Source organism: Phacochoerus africanus, chromosome 8 (genome assembly GCF_016906955.1).
Source record: "Phacochoerus africanus isolate WHEZ1 chromosome 8, ROS_Pafr_v1, whole genome shotgun sequence".
In the NCBI taxonomy this organism is placed as follows: domain Eukaryota; kingdom Metazoa; phylum Chordata; class Mammalia; order Artiodactyla; family Suidae; genus Phacochoerus; species Phacochoerus africanus.
The window spans coordinates 150,081,881-150,108,058 of record NC_062551.1 but is presented as its reverse complement, the minus strand read 5'-3'; the positions used below and the strand labels follow the sequence as shown (position 1 = coordinate 150,108,058).

The 26,178-nt window shown below is 37.2% G+C and overlaps 1 protein-coding gene across 3 annotated transcripts in view; it reads left to right on the top strand.

Annotated features, from left to right (window-relative positions):
- The window catches only part of PATJ (PATJ crumbs cell polarity complex component), a 353,453-nt gene that overhangs the window by 41,011 nt on the left and 286,264 nt on the right, over nucleotides 1–26,178 (top strand). For all 3 annotated transcript variants that reach the window (XM_047788846.1, XM_047788847.1, XM_047788845.1), the window contains exons 9-14: nucleotides 5,948–6,050; nucleotides 8,749–8,840; nucleotides 10,680–10,821; nucleotides 16,043–16,186; nucleotides 20,464–20,540; nucleotides 22,515–22,571. In XM_047788846.1, coding sequence (XP_047644802.1) covers nucleotides 5,948–6,050; nucleotides 8,749–8,840; nucleotides 10,680–10,821; nucleotides 16,043–16,186; nucleotides 20,464–20,540; nucleotides 22,515–22,571 — 615 coding nt within the window. The remainder of the gene's footprint in view (nucleotides 1–5,947; nucleotides 6,051–8,748; nucleotides 8,841–10,679; nucleotides 10,822–16,042; nucleotides 16,187–20,463; nucleotides 20,541–22,514; nucleotides 22,572–26,178) is intronic.

The following is a 26,178-nucleotide window of genomic DNA, read 5'->3' as shown; positions in this document are numbered from 1 at the left end:
AATCTTATTGAGATTTAATTGACATATAGTATTGTATAATTTTACAGGTACAGCATAGTGATTTAATTTACATACCTGATGAAGTGATTATCACATTAAGTTTAGTGACCATTATCTCATATAGATAGGAAATTAAAGAAAGAGAAACAGCTTTTTTTTTTTTTTTTTAATTTTGGCATGCAGTGGCTTGATGTGGGATCTCAATTCCCAGACCAAGGGATTGAACCCTGGTCACCGAGGTGAGAGTACTCAATCCTAACCACTAGACTACCAGAAAACGCCCCCCAGTTTTTTTATAATGAGAACTCTTAAGATTTACTCTCAACTTTTACATGTAACATATAGCAGTGTTAATTATATTTATTATGCTGTACATTACATCCCTAGTACTTATTTATCTTATAACTCTAAGTCTGTACCTTTGACTGACTCAATCTAGCACCCCCGCTCCCCCCCAATTCCAGCTCTTTCCAACCATTTCACAGGCTTTGAATCAAGAGATAATGTGAGAGTTCCCATGTGAAGCAGTGGAAATGAATCTGACTAGGAACCATGAGGTTGTGGGTTCAACCCCTGGTCTCACTTAGTGAATTAAGGATCTAGTGTTGCCGTGAGCTGTGGTGTAGGTCACAGATGAGGCTCAGATCTGGCGTTGCTGTGACTGTGGTGTAGTCTGGCAGCTATAGCTCCCACTCGACCCCTAGCCTGGGAACCTCTTTATGCCGTGGGTGAAAGGACAAAAGACAAAAAAAAAAAAAAAAAAGAAAGAAAAAAAGAGATAATGTGGCCAAAGGAAAGAAATAGTTTTTAAAAGGAAGAACCAGGAAGAAGAGAAAAGAAAAGAGAAATGATTATGGTGAGAAGGGGATGGGAAACCGCCCTTTCAGCATTCATCAGAAGGACCATTCAGTGTCTTCTGGAAAGTTATTTCTCTTTCCCTACTTGAAACCCTATGAATGGAGGTTTTCTGTTGGAGATATTAGAATCATTTTTGTGTTCTTCTCCAAACCAGTTACGAACATTTTCTTTTTCCTCCATTACTCTGGTTCTCTAAAGCCTTCTACTTTGTAGTGAGGGACCAGTGTAGCTGTGTGATAAGTGAGAATTTGATGCAATCAATTATTTATTTTCCTGTTGTTGATTGTTTTGTCTTTTTTTAATTAATGAATTTTATTACATTTATAGGTGTACAAAAATCATTACAACAAAATTTCACAGCATTTCCATCCTAAACCCTCAGTACATCCCCCCACCCCCCAACCTCTCTCCTTTGGAAACCATAAGTTTTTCAGAGTCTGTGAGAAGTTCATTGTTCTGCAAAGAAGTTCATTGTGTCCTTTTTTTTTTTTTTTAGATTCCACATGTAAGTGATCATATTTGATGTTGGTGTCTCATTGTCTGACTGACTTCACTTAGCATGATAATTTCTGGGTCCATCCATGTTGCTGCAAATGGCATCATTTCTTTCCTTTTAATGGCTGAGTAATATTCCATTGTGTATATGTACCACATCTTCTTGATCCACTCCTCAGTCAGTGGACATTTAGGTTGTTTCCATGTCTTGGCTATTGCATATAGTGCTGCCATGAACATTGGAGTACATGTCTTTTCTAGTCATGGTTTTCTCTGGATAGATGCCCAGGAGTGGGATTGCTGGATCAAATTGTAATTCTATTTTTAGTTTTCTGAGGACTCTCCATACTCTTTTCCACAGTGGTTGCACCAATTTACATTCCCACCAACAGTGTAATAGGGTTCCTTTTTCTCCACACCCTCTCCAGCACTTATTGTTTGTAGACTTTTTGATGATGGCCATTCTGGCTGGTGTAAGGTGGTACCTCATAGTGGTTTTGATTTGCATTTCTCTAATAATGAGTGATGTTGAACATCTTTTCATGTGTTTTTTGGCCATCCATATGTCTTCTTTGGAGAATTGTCTGTTTAGATTTTCTATCCATTTTTTGATGGTTTTTTTTTTGGTTGTTGTTGTTGTTGGTGGTGGTTTTTTGATATTGAGTGGTAGGAGGTGTTCATAAATTTTGGAGATTAATCCTTTTTCAGTCAACTCATTTGCAAATATTTTCTCCCATTCTGTGGGTTGTCTTTTCGTTTCGTTTAGGGTTTCCTTTGCTGTGCAGAAACTTTTAAGTTTGATTAGGTCCCATTTGTTTATTTTTGTTTTTACTGTCATTACTCTAAGAGGTGGATCTGAGAAGATGTTGCTGTCATTTATGTTGGAGAGTGTTTGGCCTATGTTTTTCTCTAGGAGTTTGATAGTATCTGGTCTTATATCTAGGTCTTTAATCCATTTTGAGTTTATTTTTCTGGATGGTGTTAGGGAGTGTTCTAATTTCATTCTTTGCCATGTGGCCGTCCAGTTTTCCCAGCACCACTTATTGAACAGGCTGTCTTTTCTCCATTGTATATTCTTGCCTCCTTTGTCATAGACAAGTTGGCTGTAGGTGCGTGGGTTTAATTCTGGGCTTTCTATCTTGTTCCACTGATCTATATGTCTATCTTTGTGCCGGTACCATATGGTTTTGATGACTCTTGCTTTGTAGTATAGTCTGAAGTCCGGGAGCCTGATTCCTCCAGCTCCATTTTTCTTTTTCAGGATGTCTTTGGCTATTCTGGGTCTTTTGTGCTTCCAAACAAACTTTAAAATATTTTGTTTGAGTTCTGTGAAAAATGTCCTTGGTAATTTGATAGAGATTGCATTGAATCTGTAGATCGCCTGGTGTAGTATAGTCATTTTGATAATATTGACTCTTCCAATCCAAGAGCATGGTATGTCTTTCCATCTGTTTGTGTCATCTTTGATTTCTTTCATCAGTGTCTTATAGAGTTTTCAGCATACAGGTCTTTTGTCTCTTTAGGTAGGTTTACTCCTAGGTATTTTATTCTTTTGGATGTGGTGGTGAATGATTTCTCTTTCTGATCTTTCATTGTTAGTGTATAGAAATGCCATCGATTTCTGTGTATTAATTTTGTATCCTGCAACTTTACCAAATTCATGGATGAGCCCTAACAGTTTTTTTGGTAGAGTCTTTTCGATTCTCTAGGTATAGTATCATGTCATCTGCAAATAGTGATAGTTTTACTTCTTCCTTTCCAATTTGGATTCCTTTTATTTCTTTTACTTCTCTGATTGCTGTGGCTAGGACTTCCAAAACTATGTTGAATAGTAGTGGTGAGAGCAGACATCCTTGTCTTGTTCCTGATGGGAATTCTTTTAGGTTTTCACCATTGAAAATGATGTTAGCTGTGGGTTTGTCATATATGGCCTTTATTATGTTGAGGTAGGTTCCCTCTATGCCCACTTTCTGAAGGGTTTTTCTCAGAAATGGGTGTTGGATTTTGCCAAAGGCTTTTTCTGTGTCTATTGAGGGGATCATATGGTTTTTATTCTTCAGTTTGTTAATGTGGTGTATTACACTGATTGACTTGCGAATATTGAAGAACCCTTGCATCCCTGGGATAAATCCCACTTGATCATGATATACAATCCTTTGAATGTATTGTTGGATGAGGTTTGCTGGTATTTTGTTGAGGATTTTTGCATTGATGTTCATCAGTGAAATTGGCTTGTAATTTTCTTTTTCTGTGGTATCTTTGTCTGGTTTTGGTATAAGGGTGATGGTGGCCTCATAGAATGAGTTTGGGAGGATCCCTTCCTCTGCAAAGCCATCTGGTCCTGGACTTTTGTTTGTTAGAAGTTTTTAAATCAAAATTTCAATTTCAGTACTTGTGATTGGTCCGTTCATCTTTTCTATTTCATCTTGATTTAGTCTTGGAAGATTGTACCTTTCTAAGAATTTGTCCATTTCTTCTAGGTTTTCTGTTTTATTGGTGTATAGTTGCATATAGTAGTCTCTTATGATCCTTTGCATTTCTGTGATGTCCATTGTTACTTCTCCTTTTTCATTTCTTATTTTATTGATTTGAGTCCTCTTTTGTTCTTGATAAGTCTGGCTAAGGGTTTATCAATTTTGTTGATCTTTTCAAAGAACCAGTTAGCTTTTTGTTTCATTGATCTTTTCTATGGTTTTCTTTGTTTCTATTTCATTGATTTCCGCTCTGATCTTTATGATTTCTGTCCTACTAACTTTACATCTTGTCTGTTCTCTCTAAGCTGCTTTAGATGTAAAGTTGGGTTGTTTATTTGAGCTTTTTCCTGTTTCTTGAGGTGGGCTTGTATTGCTATAAACTTTCCTCTTAGAATGGCTTTTGCTGCATCCCATGGGTTTTGGAGTGTTGTATCTTTGTTGCCATTTGCTTCTAGGTATTTTTTGATTTTCTCTTTGACTTCTTCAGTGATCCATTGGTTGTTTAGTAGCATGTTGTTTAGTCTCCATGTGTTTGTGTTTTTTGCAGTCTTCTGTTGGAGGTAGTAGAATCATTTTTGTTTTCTTCTCCAAACCAGTTAGGACCATTTTCTTTTCCCTCGATTACTCTGGTTCTCTGAAGCCTTCTACTTTGTTTGTTTGTTTTTTAATTTATTTTTTGTCTTTTTGCCTTTTCTAGGGCTGCTCCCGCAGCATATGGGGATTCCCAGGCTAGGGGTCTAATCGAAGTCATAGCCACTGGCCTACACCAGAGCCACAGCAACCCCGCGGGATCCGAGCCGCATCTGCAACCTACACCACATCTCACGGCAAGGCCAAATCCTTAACCCACTGAGCAAGGGCAGGGATCGAACCTGCAAACTCATGGTTCCTAGTGGGATTCATTAACCACTGCACCATGACGGGAACTCCTTTTTTTTTTTTTTAATATTTATTTATTTATTTTTAAAGCCGCCTACTTTGTAGCGAGGGACCAGTGTAGCTGTGTGATAGGTGAGAATTTGGTGCAATCAGTTATCTGTTTTTCTGTTGTTGATGTTTTGAATTGAAAGCAAAATACTATGTTTTTTAGATATTTTGCTCTTACAGAAATATTTTAAATTAGAAGACATAACTGATGCGTTTTAGGCCAATATTTTTTGTTCACAGTATTGTTACAATAATTAGTCTCACCACTTTTTTTGGGGGGTGTTTTTTTCTTATAAAGTAGTATTTTTTTAATTAAAGTATAGTTGATTTAAAATGTTGTGCCAATTTCTACCTATGGCAAAGTGATCCAGTCATATATATATATATGTATATATATATTAAAATGTGTGTGTATATACATATACATATATACACACACATTCTTTTTCTCATATTATCTTCCATCTTGTTCTAGCTCACGAGATTGGATATAGTTTCTTGTGCTGTATAGTAGTATTTAACCTTTTCTTTTATATTAAGTTCTTTCAGATGCAAATTTATGCAGAATGTTTTCTAAGTGGCTGTATTTGTTTTCTGTTGTCATGTAACAAATTATGACAAACTTTGTTGATCCACAGTTCTGTAGGTCAGTAGTCTGGGTGAACTTGGCTGGGCTCTCTGCTTAGATCCTTACAAGGCCAGAATCAAGGTGTCAGCTGGGCTGGGTCTTAGCTGGATGCTCTGGGGACAATGAATTTCCAAGCTCTGTCGTACTCTTGGCAGAATACGGTTTCTTGCAACTCTAAGACTGAAGTCTCTCTTTACTGCCTGTCAGTTAAGGTCCTCTTTCAGCTCCATAAGGCCCGCTGTCTTCCTTCTTACATGACCCCTCTCTCTTCAAACCACAGTTCCAGTCCTTATGCTTCGAATCTTTAACTTCCCTTTCTGCCATCAGTAGTAGAAAACTCTGCTTTTGAAGGGTATCTGGTTAGATTAGGCCCTCTTGGATATTCTCCTTTTCCCATGATTAACACAGAAATGGCACCAGGGATCAAAAGTCATGGAGACCATCTTAAAATTCTGCATACCATGGGTGCTCAGAAAATACTTGACAAACCTGCAAAAATTGATTATGTCCACAAAGTTAATGTAACTAAACATTGTATGTAATTAAAATTATTTTTTCCTTCCAGGAAAGTTCTACTCTCTGTGAAACTTATGATGTTGAACTCATTAAAAAAGATGGACAGAGTCTTGGGATTAGAATTGTTGGCTATGTTGGAACTACTCATACAGGTAAATGAATCATTTCTATTTTATATTTGGAAATAATTGTAAAGGATGTTAAGGTTTCTAGACAGTAAAATTAAATATCTCCAGATTTTAATTTAAACATTGAACAATAAAACTATGAATCTATAATAGCAACCAGTTACTTTTCAGTGATTAGAGAATCAGAGTTTTATCTCAGTAGTTTTATAGCTGGCTTGATAGTCATTAACAAAAGAATTTAATTATCTAACACAGTGTATAACATTTGCGTTGTACCTTCTCTTAGAACATATATTTTGAATATTGAGCCTGTTATGTATTATGACATTTTATATGTGATATAGTAAAATCATTCCTGCATATATTTCATATTGTGAATGTCAAAAAAGTATTACCATTTAATTATCAAAAAAGATAAACACCTTAATTAGAATTATTTTTCTTTCATATAAAAGGAATACATTGTAAGAATAAATACACAGCCCAAGTATCTCTGAATCATACTCCCTCCTACATGCAAAGCTTTGGTACCTTTCACTGAAAGAGTTATCCTGTTATGATAAGAAATAATTACAGTAAGGAAAAGTAAACCTTTTTCATAAACATTTGCCAGTAAGATGAAAAGTCAGAGTTATGAAATGTTCTAGTTTTTAAAATTGCAAGGTTAGAGAGTTAATTTTTTTTAAAAGTTATAATTTTGCATATATAAAGCAGGTGGAAAGATTAAAAGTGCTAATGTATTCAAAGTCCTGAGTGAAATTCATGTCAGGCTACCTTGTGCTATTTTAGCCTAATGAAGTAACTGTTTTCAAACCTTTAGATTTTTCCAAGTGCCACCATTTTTAGGTTCAGAATTTAAATGAATTGCAAAAGAGCTAAGTATGGGGTGTATAATAATGTTGCAAAAAAAAAAAAAGTATTGAGCAGCGCTTAATAGGCTGTCTGGTTGGAGAAATCATGGCTAAGTTCCTAAACTTGTGTTTTATGAACCTTTATTACATTAAGTTTTCAAGTTGTAAATCTAGCAATATTCATGCGGAGTAAAATATTCATGCATTAGTAAAATGAACTAGTAGAAAATTGAGAAAATTTGATGTTTATATTCCTGAATAAAAGAAGGAATCATTTTACTTCTTTATCCTCAAAAAAGAAGCTTTTAGGCCTGGAGCAAGGGCTGGGGGAGCAGTGCTGAACCCCAGAACTGGAATATTTGGGAGTTCCTTGGTGGTCTAGTGGGTTAAGTGTCTGGCATCATCACTCCTGTAGTTTGGGTCACTGCTGTGGTGGGGGTTTCATCCCTGGCCCAAGGACTTCTGTGGCCAAACAAATAAATCAAAACAAGAAATAAAAACTATAACATTTTATAACTCAATATTTTTTTAACATGTAGTATTTCAAAATAATTATTTACTTTATTCCATTCTTGGAGACTTTAGAGCAGTTGCTTTGCTTAGTTTCAGAAGGAGTAGAAAAATGAATATAAGAAAAGTCTATTTAGAAGTTCCCACTGCAGTGTAATGAGTTAATGAACCAGCTGGTCTCTGTGGAGGCAGTGGTTTGATCCTTGGCCCAGTGCAGTGAGTTAAGGATCTGGCGTTGCTGCAGCTGTGGTGTGGGTTGCCGCTCTGGCTCGGATTTGATCCTTGGCCTGGGAACTTCTGTATGCTGTGGGGTTCAGCCAAAAAAAGAAGAAAGAAGAAGAGTCTATTCAAGGAGACAGACATATAAATAACTCTCAGTTGTTTGAAGGTAAATGAAATACATTTTAGCAGAGATGCCAGCAAACTCTCATCACATGGCAGATGAAAGTCTCATTTGTGAGAGGGAAAGGGAGAATTCAGAGAGAAAGGGACAGTTGTAGTAGGCCTGGAAAGGAGAAGGATTTTGAGAGAAGCATGAGATTGACAGGAAGAAAAAAATGAGAAAAGGGATAAAATCATGAAAATACTTGATGATTTGGTAGAACATCATGAGTCTTGTGTGTCTGGACTTTTGTCTTATTGGAGGGATTGTAGTTGGAAGATGAAGTAACAAAAGTTTGGGGCAAATTATGGAGGTCCTTGAATGTGACTGTATGAAATTTTCCTTTTATTACGTAGGTTATAGGGATCCATTGATGTTCGTTTTCCATCTACAGACAATATTTTAAGTTTATTCGAAATTAAAATACAAAAATGTAAAATCATCCAGGGTTACGGTTTTTCTAACATCCCTTCTGGTCCTTGCCCATAGGCATGCATGCTTTTTATATAGTCATAATTTATATATATGCATATATGTTTTATCATATGTATAGAAGCTAACATAAGCAGTGAACTAAATGTAGGCAGGAAGACCTGTTAGGACACTCTTGTCTTAGTACCGGTGAGAATTGATGAAGGCTTATGCCAAATTAGCAGCAAGAAGGGAGATGGAGCAAGAGAAAGAAGATAAGACTTAACCTGAACTCTCTTGAATTCCAGCTTATATTGGAGCACATTTCCTCAAGGTTTCATTATGAATTATTTTTCCAAAAGTAGGCATCAGTCAAATCATTTCAAATTCAGGTCACTTGTGATGGTGACAGTTTGAAATAATCCATCAATTTCTCTGCTTGTGTTCAGAATAGTATTTATCAAGCCTCCAGTCAGCCCCTTTAGCTAATTAACCTCTTGATATGAATTTTGCAATCACAGCCTAATTAGAGCTTTCTTCCTTTTTCCATATGTTTTGTGCACCTTAGGAGAAGCTTCAGGGATTTATGTGAAAAGTATAATACCTGGCAGTGCTGCATACCACAATGGCCAAATTCAAGTGAATGACCAAATAATTGCTGTAAGTAACTAAGTAACTGCCCTCTCTTTTAGCACTGAATCAAGTTGGGGGAAAAAGTTATTATTATAATATGTACCCAAAGAGAATGGCTTAATAAAGTCTCATAATGTTTTAAAAATTAAATCTGTTAGCGCAGTATAATCTCATAATTTGGACTCTCATAGTCTTAAATTTAGTGTGTGTGTGTGTGTGTTTTAAACTGCCTGTGAAAAAAAATTCTGTCTGTCTATTAAATATATGTACACATATATTTTAAAGATGCTCTAGTATCTGCCTAGAAAACACTTTTCAAGAGCCTCTTTGTGTTCTATAAATTTATCAATTTTATGTGCAGTTAATACACAAGCCATTTGCCTAAACTATTATCTCTTTGTGAAAGTAGTTTTTCTATTAATAGTAATTTTGAGTGTATACAAAAGTAAGGTATTTGAGAATATAATGATTGCCTTTTATCAATTAAGATCAATGTTTCCTCAAGTTAATAGAAATTACTTAAATTTTACAGTTAATTTCTTTTTCTTCCTTTTTTTTCATTTTGTGGCTGTACCTGTGGCATATGGAAGTTCCTAGGCCAGGGACTGAATTGAAGCCACAGCTGTGACAGGTGTGGCAATCTGTATCCTTTAACTCACTGCACCAGACTGGGGATCAAACCTGCACCTCCACAGTGACCCTAGCTGCTGCAGTCAGATTCTTAACCTACTGCACCATGGCAGAAACTCATATAGTTAATTTTCGTAATAATTTCGACGCATGTACACACACACATACATACACACATTTAGTTTTTGCACAGAAACAAATATTTATTGGTGTAATTCGAATGTTTGTCCTTCAGGTCCATCAAAGGAAACACCTTTCATGACCCTTGGCTCTTTCCATTATTGGGTTTAGGAAATGTGACTGGCAGTTTGGAGACCAGTGGTAGCAGTGGATGCTTTGGAGAAAATATTAGGGGGAAATCTAAAGCAGTGCTTTGGCCAGCTTGAAGAATACTGAGTAAAGGAGGCCTATTGGTCCTGATAGATTTAAGAATGTGTGATTGGGCTTGATTGCAATTGGTAAATACTTTTCTTTCCCACGCATTTTCAGAATACTAGAAAACCTAATGGAGGGAGATAAGTTTCTTCTGGAAAATATCACCTAGTGATACATGGTAGAGGGATGAAGTGTCGGATGGCCTCTTCAATTTTAGTAATAATGGCTTCTGTTGCTACATCCTGAGAGCTGTGCATAACAACCGACCACCTTTAATGGCACTTTGCATTTTGAGTAGCATCAGAGATTAAGACCTTTTACTTCTCTCAGGCTTTAAGTTATTATTATTATTTTAGTTTTTATTTTTATTTATTTATTTTTTGCTTTTCTGGGCTGCACCTGCAGCATATGGAAGTTCCCAGTCTAGGGGTCAACTTGGAGCTATAGCTGCCAGCCTATGCCACAGCCACAGCATTATGGGATCTGAGTTGCGTCTGTGACCTACACCACAGCTCATGGCAATGCCAGAAGCTTAACCCACTGAGCAAGGCCAGGGATCAAACCTACATCCTCATGGATACTCTTAGGGTTTGTTACAGTTAAATCACAATGGGAACTCCTCAGGCTTTAAGTTAAAATGTATGACTGAGGAATACAAGTTTAAGTTTGCTTTCTGGTTTCTCAGGACATTTGTCTGCGTGTTTTACTACTAATTTTACATCCTTATCCAAAAATACTTTCTTAGGTATATTGCAAATTATTTTTGGAATGAAATGAATGGCCTGATTTTACCCTGCCTTTCCAGAATTAAAAGGAGTTGCTAACTTGAAACCTCTGTTTATGTATCTCTTAATGTTGTAGGTCGATGGTGTGAATATTCAGGGTTTTGCCAACCAGGATGTTGTGGAAGTGTTACGAAATGCAGGGCAAGTGGTGCACCTAACCCTGATTCGAAAGAAGGCATCTTCATCTGCTTCTCCTCTTGAAGGGAACTCAGACAGAGGTAATTAATCCTGCTGTCCCTCTCCCCACCTGTGGTCTGGATTTGGAAGAATAGCTCACTTATGGAAGTCGTTCTGTAAGTCTGGAAGAGAAAAAAATGCCCACCTGTATGATGCATTAATAGAGCAGTGAATCAGCCATTTATGCATTGAGGAAGAGTTTCCTTTGCCTATTATAATGTGCCAGTTCAAATGTTAGAACATGAACCCTGACATGCATTAAGCTCTGAGAGCTTCTTTAAATGGAGATGAAAATTGTTGTCCCAAAAAGCTTCCAAATTTCATTATTACTTATATTTGAATAATAAAGCTTTGCCGCCTTTTGTTCCAAGGGCTCTCATTTGTCTAATGCTTTGACATTTTGCAAACTTCAGGTTTCATATGACTTCTAATGATGTATTTAAGTCTTAATGTTTCTTGATTTACTTGGTGAACTATAGCAAGAGAAAATAAAACATGGATTTCTATCAAGAACATTTTCTTTTTTTTTTGTCTTTTTAGGGCTGTACCCGCTGCATGTGAAAGTCCCAGGGTAGGGGTCGAATCAGAGGTGCAGCTGCTGACCTACACCACAGCCACAGCAATACTGGGTCCAAGCTGTGTCTGCAGCCTACACCACAGCTCATGGCAACACCAGATTCTTAACTCACTGAGCAAGGCCCGGGATTGAACCCAAGTCCTCATGGTGGACTTGGTTCATGATGCTAGTCAGGTTTGTTAACTTCTGAGCCATGACAGAACTCCCAAGAACATTTTATTTGTAAAATGATATTTGCTATTTTGATTACAAAAATAGTAAATTTTCATTATGGAACAAATACATAATTGTATGCATGACAATTTTTAATTATTAACATAAATATCAATCAAAAAATTTGACAATCATGGGAACACATTGAATTTAAAACGAGTGACTGATTATATATCTATCGAGTAAGAAATAATTCCATTAGAATTTGTCAGAAGATGAATACATTTTTTCCCTCCTTTGAGATATAATGAGCCCGGAATCCTTTGCTTTCAACTGATATTGAGTTGTATTTATATTGGAGCTTTTTAAGTTTTACGTGATAGTAGAAATTTTGCTGCAGAAAGGTAGACGCCCTATCCACTGCATTTTATATATGAAATTTAAAATTGCCTAGATAGTACAAATTGTACAAATGTTATATTGACCTTAAAAGGTTTACATAAATATTTATACCAATATAATGGTTTTTAGTAGCTCTGAAAAAGAGAGCCGTTGGCTTTAGTTTGCTATATCAAATGAACTATGTCATCTGCAAATACTAATTCTTTACTGGGGCATGCCTACATTTTACTTTTGTATTGGCATAGGTTTTGATTAAATCTGCACTATTTCTTCCATGGTTTGGATGTCTTCCCTCTATGTTTCACTAGCACCTTTTGAAGAGCACTCTACTATAGCATTTATCACAGTGGATTGTAATTACCTGTTTTATGTGTGGGCCATTATAATGTGGGGGAGTGGTTATTCCTGTGTCCCCTGCCCCATCTAACACACCTCTGTGTGCCTTCCTTAGAGTCAGCATTTAAGGCAGTTTTACTGAAACATACTGCACAGCTTCTAGCTCTCATGTAATACTTTCCTCTACCACATTCAAAATCCTACTCTTTTTCTCCTCTAAACTACTATTATTTGCATACCTCCCATATATTGTGTACCAGTTTGTATACTACTTGTAGCATACAGTTAATCATGTATTGCTTTGTACTATACACTCTGTTTACTGTGTAACTCTTTTCCCCAAGCTACACCAGCAGCTTCTGGCTAGCAGTTGTTTTGATAGCAGAGAGATGTGCGTTTAGTATGTATAGAGATTAATGTTCTAAAATATCCTAGGTGTGCTTTAAAATGTCATGCTAAGGAATACCTGTTGTGGCTTAGCAGGTGAAGGACCTGACATTGTCTCTGAGAGGATGTGGGTTCGATTTCTGGCTTCACTTGGTGGGTTAAGGATCCAGTGTTGCCACAAGCTGCAGCAGAGGTAACAGATGTGGCTTGGATCTGGTGTTGCTACGTCTCTGGTGCAGGCTGCAGCTGCAGCCCCAATTTGACCCCTAGTTCCAGGAACTTCTATATGCCACAGGTGCAGTCATAAAGAGAGAAAAAAAAAAGTCATGCTGATATCATAGGAACTTTAAACTGGTTATATTTTTAAACTTTTTATTGTGAAAAATTTTCAATGTACAGAAAAATTGAAAAGTAATGTAGCAAATACCCACAAACTCACCATTTGATTTCAGCAGTTAACATTTTGCCATATTTACTTCATCTGTTTCTTTTTCTGAACTGTTTTAAGAGTGAATAGTAGCCGTCATGACACGTTAGCTCTGCATGCTTCAGTTTATAGACATGATAGCATCATACCAAAGAAAATTAATATTAATTCCTTAATATCAAATACCCAACACATACTTAAATTTTCCCAATTGCTCTCAAATGTCTTTTTTTTTTACTGTCAGTATTGTTTATTGATACCCTAGGTAAATTCAACTACTGGAGATCACAGGGGCCTTTCCTCACTTTTCTAGGCTAACTATAATGAAAGTAGATGTCAGATCAATTCACACATTTATAATTAATATTTACATACAATAAATATAGTATTGGGTAAATGACATATGTAAAGCCTCTGGATAGTTGCAGCGGTATTGAGTATTTGAACACCAAATGGAAACTTTGGATTTTTTTTTTCAAATCAATGACTAAAGTGACAGTAAAGATGCATGGTTAAGGAACAGGCCTGGCATGGCAGAAACGACCTATGAGTGGCACCCAGATGCTCACACTAAATTTTGAAAAAGTTATCTTACATATTTGTGTTTAATAGTTATGATGGTATAACCCTCAACCGATAAAAGATGAATTTCTGCTGCCGAGGAAGAAATAAACCTTCCTCATGGCTAACAGATTATGTGTCAACTGTGAAACGAATATTGAATTTATATTTTATCCTTTATTCTCTAAGTGTAAAATCCTTATTTATTTATTTATTTTTAATGGTAACTTCTTTTTTTTAATTTTATTTTCCCACTGTACTGCAAGAGGATCAAGTTATCTCCTTACATGTATACATTACAATTACATTTTTTCCCCCACCCTTTGTTCTGTTGCAATATGGGTATCTAGACATAGTTCTCAATGCTACTCAGCAGGATCTCCTTGTAAATCTATTCTAAGTTGTGTCTGATAACCCCAGCCTCCCGATCCCTCCCACTCCCATCAGGCAGCCACAAGTCTGTTCTCCAAGTCCATGATTTTCTTTTCTGTGGAGATGTTCATTTGTGCTGGATATTAGATTCTAGTTATAAGTGATATCATATGGTATTTGTCTTTGTCTTTCTGGCTCATTTCACTCAGCATGAGATTCTCTAGTTCCATCCATGTTGCTGCAAATGGCATTATGTCATTCTTTTTTATGGCTGAGTAGTATTCCATTGTGTATATATACCACTTCTTCCGAATCCAATCATCTGTCAATGGACATTTGGGTTGTTTCCATGTCCTGGCTATTGTGAATAGTGCTGCAAAGAACATGCGGGTGCATGTGTCTCTTTTAAGTAGAGTTTTGTCCGGATATATGCCCAAGAATGGGATTGCGGGGTCATATGGAAGTTCTATGTATAGATTTCTAAGGTATCTCCAAACTGTTCTCCATAGTGGCTGTACCAGTTTACATTCCCACCAGCAGTGCAGGAGGGTTCCCTTTTCTCCACAGCCCCTCCAGCACTTGTTTCAAATGTCTTTTTTAGTTTCTTTCTTTACTACCTTTCCCTCCCCATCCAAAACCTCATAAAATTAAGATCATCGGTTTTATGCATTGCATTTATTGCATGTATTATGCTTCTTTGGTTTCTTAGCCTAAGAGAATACACAGCTCCTGCCTCCATGACATAGACTTTTTTTTTTTTTTTTGGGTCCATACCCATGGCACATGGAGATTCCCAGGCCAAGGGGCGAATTGGAGCTATAGCTGCCAGCCTATGCCACAGCAACATGGGTTCCGAGCTGCGTCTTCAACCCTCACCAAAGCTCATGGCAATGCCAGATCTTCAACCCACTGGGCAAGGCCAGGAATCAAAACCGTTGTCTTCATGGATTCTATTTGGGTTCGTTAACTGCTGAGCCATGACAGAATCTCCAACATAGACTTTTTGAAGGGATTTGTCTGTTTGTCATTAGAATGCTGTATTCAGAAGTTGATTGTTTCCTCGTGGTGTCATTTAACTTGTTCCTCTGTCCACTATTTTCTTAGGAGCCAGGAGCTAGAGCTAAAGCCTATATTCAGGTTCAATACTTGATCAGTCACATGTGGCTATTTAAAAATAACCTAGGGCGTTCCTGATGTGCAGTGGAAATGAACCTGACTAGTATCCACAAGGGTGCAGATTTGATCCCTGGCCTCGATCAAGGATATGGCGTTGCCGTGAGCTATGGTGTAGGTCACAGATGTGGCTCAGACCCCACACTGCTGTGGCTGTGGCGTAGGCCAGCAGCTGTAGCTCCTGTTCTCCCCTTAGCCTAGGAACTTCCAAATGCCGTGGGTGTGGCCCTAAAATGCAAAAAAAAATTAACAAAATAAAAATAACTTAAAGTGATTCTTGTTCAACCTTTCTTCTGTGTAGGAGATATATAGTGACTAGCATGCTTGAGATTGCAAGCTTACTGAGCTCAGTTTAGCTAAGGAAGAAACCTCTGCAAGCAGGGGAATTCTCTCCCTTTTCCTTCCCATTCACAAGGTTACTTAATGTAGAGTTGTTAAACTCATGATGATGTCGTGTCAGAACCTAGGATTGCCCAGAACAGTGGGACTGGCTTCTTTTGCCTATCTGGCTCCCTGCCCATGACCACAGCGAGATCACGTGACCCCAATATTCTTCTCCATCATCCCCCCACCGCAGCCCTCCCCTCCCGCCAAGGCCTTATTGAAAAGCACTGACTCCTGCTTTGTCATCGACTTTACCTTGCCTTTCTCTTCCCATTGCCTAGTGCTTTATTCTATTAAATACCAATACATGATTATTCTTTTAAGGAATTGAGAGGTTATCACACATAGCATTTTAAGTAAAGAAATCATATATGTAAGTTACCTGAGATGCTTGTAATGAGGTTGTAAAATCGAAGAACAGGGATGGAATAAGCTTACTTAAATGTGGTCTTCATCTTCGAGTGATTCAAGCTGGCAATTCTTATTTTAGGGACTGTGGTGGAACCACCGAAAACACCAGCTCTCTTTCTGACTGGAGCAGTGGAAACAGAAACTAATTTGGATGAAGATGAGGAAACTGAAGAAAGAATAGATAATCTAAAAAATGACAACATGCAAGCCTTAGAAAAACTGGGTAGGCACAAAGCATTCAATTCAAAGCTGTCAAAGTAATTTGACTTTCTCATTTGTTAACCATTTTCTCTTTTTATAGTTAATATAATGTGAGGAATTTTAGAGGCATTTTTGGAGCTATAAAATAGGAGATATATATATATATATATATATATATATATATATATATACACATATTTTTTTGCATGGAACTGATTTTATTTGTTTATTTATTTTATTTTTGCTTTTTAGGGCCACACCTGTGGCATATGGAAATTCCCAGGCTAGAGGTCTAATCGGACCTACAGCTGCCAGCCTACGCCACAGCAACACCAGATCGAAGCCATGTATGCATTCTACACCACAGCTCATGACAACACTGGATCCTTAACCCACTGAGTGAGGCCAGGGATCGAACCTGCAACCTCATGGTTCAAAGTTGGATTTGTTTCTGCTAAGCCATGACGGGAACTCTTAAAATAGGATATTCTTAATATCAACATCTTATCATTTGTGGCAGTTGAGCACTATGCATATTATTGTCTAATCTTCGTTTATTTGCTTTTGTAGAATGGGAATTTTTTAATCTTGTCAGCATTTTAAATTACTGCATACTTTAGCTTGTATATTATCATTGATATAGACATGTTGCTATCTATACAAATAGTATTTCCTTTTCACCATAACAGTGTTTCATCAGATTGCCAGGTTGCTATATATTTATCGTTTATTTTTTTAAATTGATATGCAGCTTTGTCCTTGTGCTTTGATCTTTGATACCATGGCTGCTGTAGATGAGATGACTCAGTTCTATAAGCATGTTGAGTAAAAATCTCATACAGTTCCCTGTAAAAAGACACTCAGGAAAGCCTTGCCGTTTGAATGAAATGGACAGAATACTTAAACTTCATCACTGTTCAGAGACTTTTTTTTTTTTTTTTTGCTTTTTTAAGGGCTGCACCTGTGGCATTTGGAGGTTCCTAGGCTAGGGGTAGAATCAGAGCTATAGCTGCTGGCCTACACCATAGCCACAGCAATGCTGGATCTGAGCTGTGTCTACAACCTACACCACAGCTCAGGGCAACACCGGATCTCCCCGACCCACTGGGGAAGGCCAAGGATCAGTCCTGCATCCTCACGGATATTAGTCAGGTTGGTCTCCTCTGTGCCACAACGGGAACTCCCTGTCCAGAGACTTTTTGGCTTATGGCTTTGGGGATTATCTTCTCTCTGGAAAGAATGGCCTGAAGAAAGGAGTAAACCCCTCATTCAAATTTAAAAATTTCCTATAGTTTGGAAACTTACCTTTCTTTTTTTTTTTGACACATTTATATTGAAGTTAATTTTTGCTTTTTAAATTTAAGTGAACCCAGATTGATTTAGAGTGACCTCTCAGGTGAAAATCAAATGCATTCTAAAGTCAAAAATATTTTTAGAGGAATTCCCATCATGGCTCAGGGGTAATGAACCTGACTAAGGTCTGTGAGGATGCAGGTTCGATCCCTGGTCTCACTCAGCGGGTTGAGTATCTGGCATTGCCCTGAGCTGTGGTGTAGGTTGCAGATTCGACTTCAATCCTGAGTTGCTGTGGCTGTAGCGTAGGCTAGTGGCTGTAGCATAGGCTAGCAGCTGCAGCTCTGATTCAACCCCTAGCCTGGGAACTTCCATATTCCATGGGTGCAGCCATTAAAAAAAAAAAAAATTTAGAAATATCTGCTCTTTTTGGATCAATATCACAAATTTTTTTTTTTTCATGAGTATGTATAATTTTAGCTTGAGAGACCACATTCTTCCAACTGTTATGAAGTTAGCTCTTTTTTGCTGTAGAGGTGGAATAGTTTCCCCCTCTTCTCCTTTAGGTTCTTTAGCTGGGCTAACAATTAAATTGACGTGAGACAGATTAACACAAGAGAAAAACAAAGTTTCTATGTATAGGAGTCCCATAAAAATATGAGATCCAAGGGCAGGTTGGGCAGTTGAGGTTTCTGTGCCATCCCGAGCTAAGGAATGGGATAGGGGAGGAGAATAACTGACAAGATGATAAGAAGAGCAGATGTTTGCAGATAGGTCTCTCAAATAAAGCTATCATCATTACCTTTGATGATAGCTCTTTTTCTGGTACAGGGCCCCTATCTAAATTCTTTAAGGTAGTTAATGGAGAGGCGAAAGTTATCCTGACTCTGCTGAGTCTTGATTGCCTTCATCTCAAAATAATCCACATGCCAAAGTGGCAGTATTTGGGAATAGCATATTCTGCTCCCCTTCATTACTACTGCATAATTGTTTCAGATCATCATACTACTCCCACCCCACCCCCACCTGTTTTTAAAAATCATTTTGTGTAGCCCAGGATTTTTTTGAGCTGCTGAAAACAAATTACTCTCTTTCCTCTGGTACTTAGGCCTTCGTGCTGTGTTTCAAAACTCATGATTGTCTGCTCTCCTTGTATGACTAAAGGGTAAAAATATAGTCAAAAGAATTGTAGGCGAAATGTCAACATTATTGTATAAAATATCTTTAAATATTATGTATTACACTTAGAATTCAACTAATGCGTTGCAAATTTTGTTCAAGTTAGCCTACCACAGAAGAAACTGCTGCCTGCAAGAAATTTAATAGAACTCTTAATGTAATTTCTTATGGAAATGTTAACTGAGTAGGCACAAAGGTGCAGAGTCCACATGAATGATACTGTTCGTAATAGGATCTTTAGTTAGTTATCTTTGAAATGTAATCTAGCATATCAGTTAATATAGTTACTTCATGGATATTCTTTTGTAAATCTGGTAATTTAAATTCTTTAGTGTTCATTAGTCTTAGTCTCTGCTTTTTGAGGTTAGCCTGTTTTAGTTAATGATTTGTATTATGTAATTAAGTATTATGTGCATCCAAGATTAGCTGTCTGTGCTGAAGGCTGAAAAAGCTGATACTGCAAGTTATGTTTGATTTTAGGCAGATGGTTATGTCAGTTGTGATAAGTGTTCTGTGACTTGTCTAATCTTGTGACAAAATTGAGTTTTTCTTAAACTTAAAGAAAAGTAGAAATTTATTTTCTGCTACTACATGGTTATAAATTAAAATTATAGTTTTAGTCTTGACTTTTATCTATTAGGCATTATTCAGACTACAAACTGCACTGAGCTTCTGGCTAAGATCATGTGAAAGGCAGGGAGGACACTTAAAATCTGCCTTAGCTCTTTAAAAATCATCTAACCAGTGCAAAAAAGGCAATATTACCCTTAAATAAGAAAACCACAAAGCTATAATAACAAAGTAGCCACAAAAGCCCAAAGTAAAACCAAAGTTTCTGTTATAGTAAGGCTTATGCAGCTTATTGGTTGAATTAAACCAGGTAAGCTTTTATGTGTGCCCAAGTGAAAAATTTGATTGGATCATGTTGATAATAAAGATATCTTTTTTTAGGGCCCCACTTGAGACACATGGAGGTTCTCAGGCCAGGGGTCTAATCAGAGTTACAGCTGCCCCTCTACACCACAGCCACAGCAACAGCGCAGGATCTGAGCTGCATCTGCAACCTATACCACAGCTCACAACAACGCCAGATCCCTAACCCACTCATGGAGGCCAGAGATCAAACCTGCAACTTCATGATTCCTGGTCAGATTCAGTTTACAACAGGAACTCCAATAGTAAAGATACCTTGATAAATTTTTACTTTTCCTATAGGTGAGTGGAAGGTACTACTCTGGAGTGATCACCCAAATCCTTGTTTCCTAACACAGCATAAAGCAAAGCCAGGTGCATTTTACTTGTAAACCACAGAATGTATGTAAACTGAAATTCAAATTTCCTTTAATATTCATAATTTCCTCTTCCCTTTAAAATATTTCTTAACAGCAAAAGCGCCATCATAATTTGGTCACAGCCTGTCTTTACATCTTATATTAGCTTTATAAGTCACCTCTGGGAGTTCCCATTGTGGCACAGCAGAAACGAATCTGACTAGTAACCATGAAGTTGTGGGTTTGATCCCTGGCATCACTCAGTGGGTTAAGGATCTGGTGTTGCTGTGGCTATGGTGTAGGCCAGCAGCTGTAGCTCCAATTCCACCCCTAGCCTGGGAACCTCCATATTCTGCAGGTACGGCCCTAAAAAATGAAACAAAAAAAATCGTATAAAGTCATTTCTGATTTGCTTTAGTTAATAGGCCTAAGTTAATGCCTATTTCTTTTTATTCATTTCTCTTTTACTTATGAAAACTGTGCTGTTATGAAAGAATTATTTAGTAGTTTGGTGTGTTTGGCTCACAGTATCTTCCAACATTTTTTTTTAATCCAGAAAAAGTCCCAGACTCTCTAGAAAATGAGCTGAAATCCAGATGGGAAACCCTATTGGGCCCTGATTATGAAGTAATGGTATGTTAAATCTTCTAATAAAAAACACTCATGTCTCATTTCATGTCTAGCTCCTAATGCTACAACTGAAAGAAATGGGAGAGTCAAGGAATAGCCAGCCTGCCTTTATTTTTTCCTCCTGCCTTTCTTCCCCATTGGAACCATTAATTGATTTTTTTTTTCCTTTTCATTTTAACCTGCAAGAGCAGTTAAGGACTGCACACAAGTTTCAGTTACAGTTATCAGCCATTCAGTTCATGTTGAAATCATTTCAGTCAACGATAGGCAGAAAAATGTTCAGGGAGAGAGAGAGCTTGCCTTTAAATTTATAACCTGTATCAGCTGCTTAAAATTGCTGGCATTTTTATGATTGCTTTTATGATCTGTTTGTTTTATTGTACACTGAAAGGGCCGTGGATATTAGTCCTATGTTTCACAAGGAATCTTACAGTTTTATGAGAAAAATGTAAGAATGATTATCAAATATATTTGGGAGAAAAGGAAGTAATTTAGGTTAGGTATAAGTTTATAGTGCCAGTGGTCCATTAGACTTCCTTTCACCTGTTATTAGATTCATTGAGTAAGGGATTGATTACATTTCCCCATGTGAATCCACATGAAAGCAGAAAGCTGCGCTTAGAAAAGCCTCTACAGTGTTCACTAAATGCATTAGTAATAAAGTATTCTATTAAATTTCTATTGTCATTCACATTTTCTTACATATGTTTGTCATTAGTACACATTGGCTGGTTGGAGATTTTTTTTTTCTTCTTCTTGGTTCAAAGTGTACAGCCACTATCTATCAGACATTTTTCAGTGTCATGAAGATGAGTCAAAACAGTCCATACTTTCTCTTCTTAGTTTTGTACTTGCACGTCAGTCCTCATGAACTGCTCGCTCTTAACTTCATAGATTTTGAAGCTGTTTTGTCACTAGGCTGTCATGCAGCATATGACCTTTTCTACTCACCTAAGTAGTTGATGTTTAAAATAGTTGGTGTACCAGTTTTTGAAATGGTTAGTTTTGCGTTAAAAATGTTTCCTCTTTATAACTACCCTTCCAAAATTTATTTATCACATGGTGAAGTTGTAACAGAGGAGCTACAAAGAGGAGAAGGAATTTGAAGTTGGAAATTTAAAGTGACAGTTTTGTTCATTCATTAAGACCTGTAGCATGTTCTGAGGGAAGAGGAGCCAAAAAGAGAAGCCAGGCATGTATACATACATGCATGCATGCACTCGTGTTTCTATATTTTCTTCCAGAATCTACTTACCTGAAGTGCAGTACCTTCAGAAGCTTTAGTTGGATCATTCTTTAACTTATCCCCTCCCTGCAGACACACCATATTTTATTAACAACTTACAGATGCAGATCATTTGTAAAGTATTTTGCTTGCAAGGAATTCATTTCTGTGGATGTCTACCATTGAAGTTCAGAACAATAGTTTTAGGCCAGGATTAAAGATTTTCAGTATTCCATCAGCTTCCCACCAGTCCAGGTCTTTCTGTTTATGTCCTTGCCAGATCTTTTTCCTGGGGAAATGGTTTGAGCATGCCATGGAAAGTCAGATGCTTCAGATTTTCCAAACTTGTCTGATTTTATTGACCTTGCAAACTTTGTTTCAAGGCTTGAGTTTAGAAGTAAAAATGAACATGCTCTTGGTTTTGTCAAAAGAATACAATTTTTATGGCTTTAGTATAATGGAAGATTATATTAAAATTTTAGGGATCATGGGTTTTTAAAAATAGTGCATTTGCCCATCACCTTCTAGTTCAGCTTTTGAATAATTTATGAAAAAAGATTGCTGTGGAGAACAATGATGACAACAAAGTAAATATGCTCTGAAATTTTACATTAGTGTTAAGGATTTCAGAAAAGAAATTAGATGGAGTTATCAATATATGGTTTTATACAGATTTTTTAATTTCAGAAAGCCTAGGAAGAAAGAGTTAATGCTTTTACAAATATTGGAAGTACTTTTTCTTGTGAATTTAGGTTGCTACTTTGGACACACAGATTGCAGATGATGCTGAGTTACAGAAGTATTCAAAGGTAAGCATTATTTTTTATTATTTATTTATTCATTAATTTTTGACCTTTTAGGGCCGCACCCACAGCATATGGAGGTTCCCAGGCTAGGGGTCAAATCGGAGCCACAGCTGCCGGCCTACACCACAGTAACAGCAAACGCAGAATCTGAGCCAGGGGTGGAACCCACAACCTCTTGGTTCCTAGTCGAATTTGTTTCTGCTGCGCCAAGATGGGAACTCAAGCATTATTTTTTAAATTGTTGCCAGTTTTTTGTTGTTTGAAAAACTTTCTCTAAGTTCTTGTTGAAGAAATGAGATTAGTGCTGTGATCTGACGTTTCCATGATTTAGTTTTAGAAGTTTTCTAGAAATGTAGTAGGTTCTCACTTATGACAAGTGATGGTTAGATATGCCTGGGGAAAATGTGGGTCATCGTGTCCTTTCCAGAAACCAAAATTCCCGGTTTGACTGCTTTGCCCACCTTCAAGGTCGTATGCAGAGCGGCTTTGTGCCCAGTGTGTTAGCTTTTCAGCTATCGAAAGTCCTTTTAAAATGTTTCCTAAAATTCAAGATCAAGATGTAGACTTAGAAACGAACCTACCTACAGAACAGAAACAGACGCACAGACATAGAGAACAGACTTGTGGTTTCCAAGGGGGAAGCAGGGAGGGAGTGGGAGGGACTGGGAGTTTGGGGTTAGTAGATGCAAACTATTACGTTTAGAACGGATAAACAACAAGGTCCTGTGGTACAGCACAGGGAATGATATCCAATCTCATGGGCTAGACCACGATGGAAAATAATATAAACAAAAAGATTGTATATGTATGTATGGCCAAGTACAGCATTGGCACGACATGGTGAATCAACTATACTTTAATAATAATAACAAAAAAAAAGAAATGGTAATTGTGTGAGTGATGGAGATGACAGCTAAGTCTGTGGTGGTAATCATTTTGCAATATGTAAGTGCAGCATATCAAGTGCACACCTTAAACTTACACAACGTTCTATGTCTATATCTTTGATATAGCCTTAAAAAAAAATCCTCCCAGTCCAGATGCCTAAGGACAAAAAAAAAAAGTGGTTTTATCTTCTGAGATAGGTAATGCTTTTTCTTGGACTTAGAAAATTTGGTAGTTAGACCTTAATTTCTAAAGGCAAGATTGTCAAAGGTAACTTTTACAGGTGTTCCTAACATTTTTAGTGTCCTCTCACTACAAATTAATTTTATAGTCCTTACTCTGGATCATCAGAGGCCAGGGGATTGAACCTTAAGGAAGCCTTCCAGGTGGCTTTCTCCACAAAGGATGTGAAAGGAAAGGTTTTTTTTTTTTTTTTTTTTTTGTCTGAGTAGTTTCAAACATTATACTCTCATCCTACCTGGGATATATGAGCTGAGTCCAGCTTAAACTCTGCTGTCACATGCAGCATTCAGAATGAGTTTTCTGTGTCCCAAGTGGGTTTTGTAAGAAGTCATCTCCGTAGATAGTTTTACCATTTCCTTCCTTGAGTATTTGTGATGAACAGTTTCCTTCTAAAATTGTGTTACTTTCAAAGCTGATGCTGTGGAGAGAGTTTCTTTCCTTGTAAGCCAGCTCCAAATGTAGCTCCTGCATTTGGAGTCACTTCCTTGCTGTGCTGTGTGGCCAGCTGACCAGGCTTTCCTCAGATGTGCGATATTTAAGAACACGACACAACTCGTACTGAATTTTAAATTATTTACAAAGTCATCTTTAGGTTAGATTAGTCACTCATTATGAATTTCATCTAAATTGGTCGAGAGGGATTTAATTCAAAATAAGAGTAAGAAATATAGATACCTCACTAAACTTCATGTGTTATTAATTATTGCGGTATAGTTTGCTGGTGACACGGACTGTGTAGGAATTCCACTTTACTAAATTTCTTGTGCCTTATCTGCTACTACAGCCTGTCTATTGAGTTCTTAATTTTACTTGTTCTATTTTTCTCTTCTAGTCTTTTTAGATTATAATTCTCTTGGAAGAATTCTAATTTTAAAAAATCTGTATTTGTCATCTTTTTCTTGAACATATGAAGGACTTTATATAATTAATTCCAATATCTAGATAACTATGGATGTGTCTCTATGGTTTGATGTTTTCTCTTGTTATGGTTATTTGGTTGTATGTCTCAGCATGGCATAATTTGACTGAATGTTTCATATTATGAGTGTCAACTACAAAAGTCTTCAGGCAATGTTATCTACATTCAGAGGAGTCAGTCTTCCTTCTAAAAAGAAGATAGAGGGAGTTCTCATTGTGGCTCAGCAATAACAAACCCTACTAGTATTCATGAGGATGTGGGCTCAATCCCTGGCCTCGCTCAGTGGGTTAAAGATCTGGCGTCACCGTGAGCTTTGGTGTAGGTTGCAGACGTGGCTCGGATCCTGCGTTGCTGTGGCTGTGCTGTAGGCCAGCAGCTGCAGCTCCAGTTTGACCCCTAACCGGTGGGTGATCATCTCAGAGGTAAGCCAAAGGTATAGTTCAGGTAAGGTTCAGACTCTCTCCAGTTGCTTTTGCTCCTCATACACAGCCTTCCAAGTATTCCAGTGAGTCTGGAGTGTTTACCAGTCCCCTCTTCCTGGTGGAACCTGAACTCCAGTTCTCCTTCAGTGCTTTAGGACTGTAGAAATCTTTTCTTTGCTCTTCCAAGGTTTCCTGATTCGCTTTTAGCCTCCCTGCCCATTAGAACTCAAGAGAGTCCTTGGAGGGAAACATGCCCTAACTGAGGCTCTGTTCATTGTGCAGTTCAGCTTTAGTTATTGACCTCCCATATGCAAAGCCATAAGATCCTATGTCATCATCGTCATATTCTATAGTAAGAAAAATGGACTGTAATTGCACTTTGAACATCTTAAAGAAGGTCATTGTCTTTCTCCAGGCAGAAGATGTTCTCTCACCTTCATTACCTAGTTCCTTGCCTCCGGTCATATGAACTTTATCTTCTTCCTGAACAGCAGCTGTGTGTTGTATATATTTGTACTCAGTTACTCTGGTATAATGGCTTGGAAGGACTGAGTTGAACTGTTCATTCATTCAATCATCAGGTATTTATTGATATTTACTCAGTGCCAAGTTCTTTACTGGGTGCTGGGATTTCAGAAGAGAACAGGAAAAAAAAGAAAGTCCTGGCCTTGTAGAGCTTATATTTTAGTAGAGGGAGATAGATAATATGTAATAAGTTATATAGAATGGGTGATATGTGCCGCGCATGGAAGATGAATAAGGAACTTGGGAGAGAATGTGGATTTTCCATTTTAGGTAGTTTATCCAGGTAAAAAAGCCTCATTAAGAAGGTGACATTTGGGGAAATACTTTCGTAGGTGAAATAAGCAGCCTAACTTTTCTTCTGCATAATATGAAAAGTGATACCTATGTTGTAGAAGGTTAAATATAAGTATAATAAATATATGCCCCAGTTAAAATATTGGCCAACACATAAGAACCATTCATTTAATGGTGGTTTTGTTTCCCAGTTGTATGTTTCTAGTACTTTTAGTCTCTGACCTTTTAAAGACTCTTTCAAAAAAAAAAGAGCTATTTTAAAACATTTAATTATTTAATTCAAATTTCTTTGTAGCAAGAACTTTTTTTTTATTTTTTACTC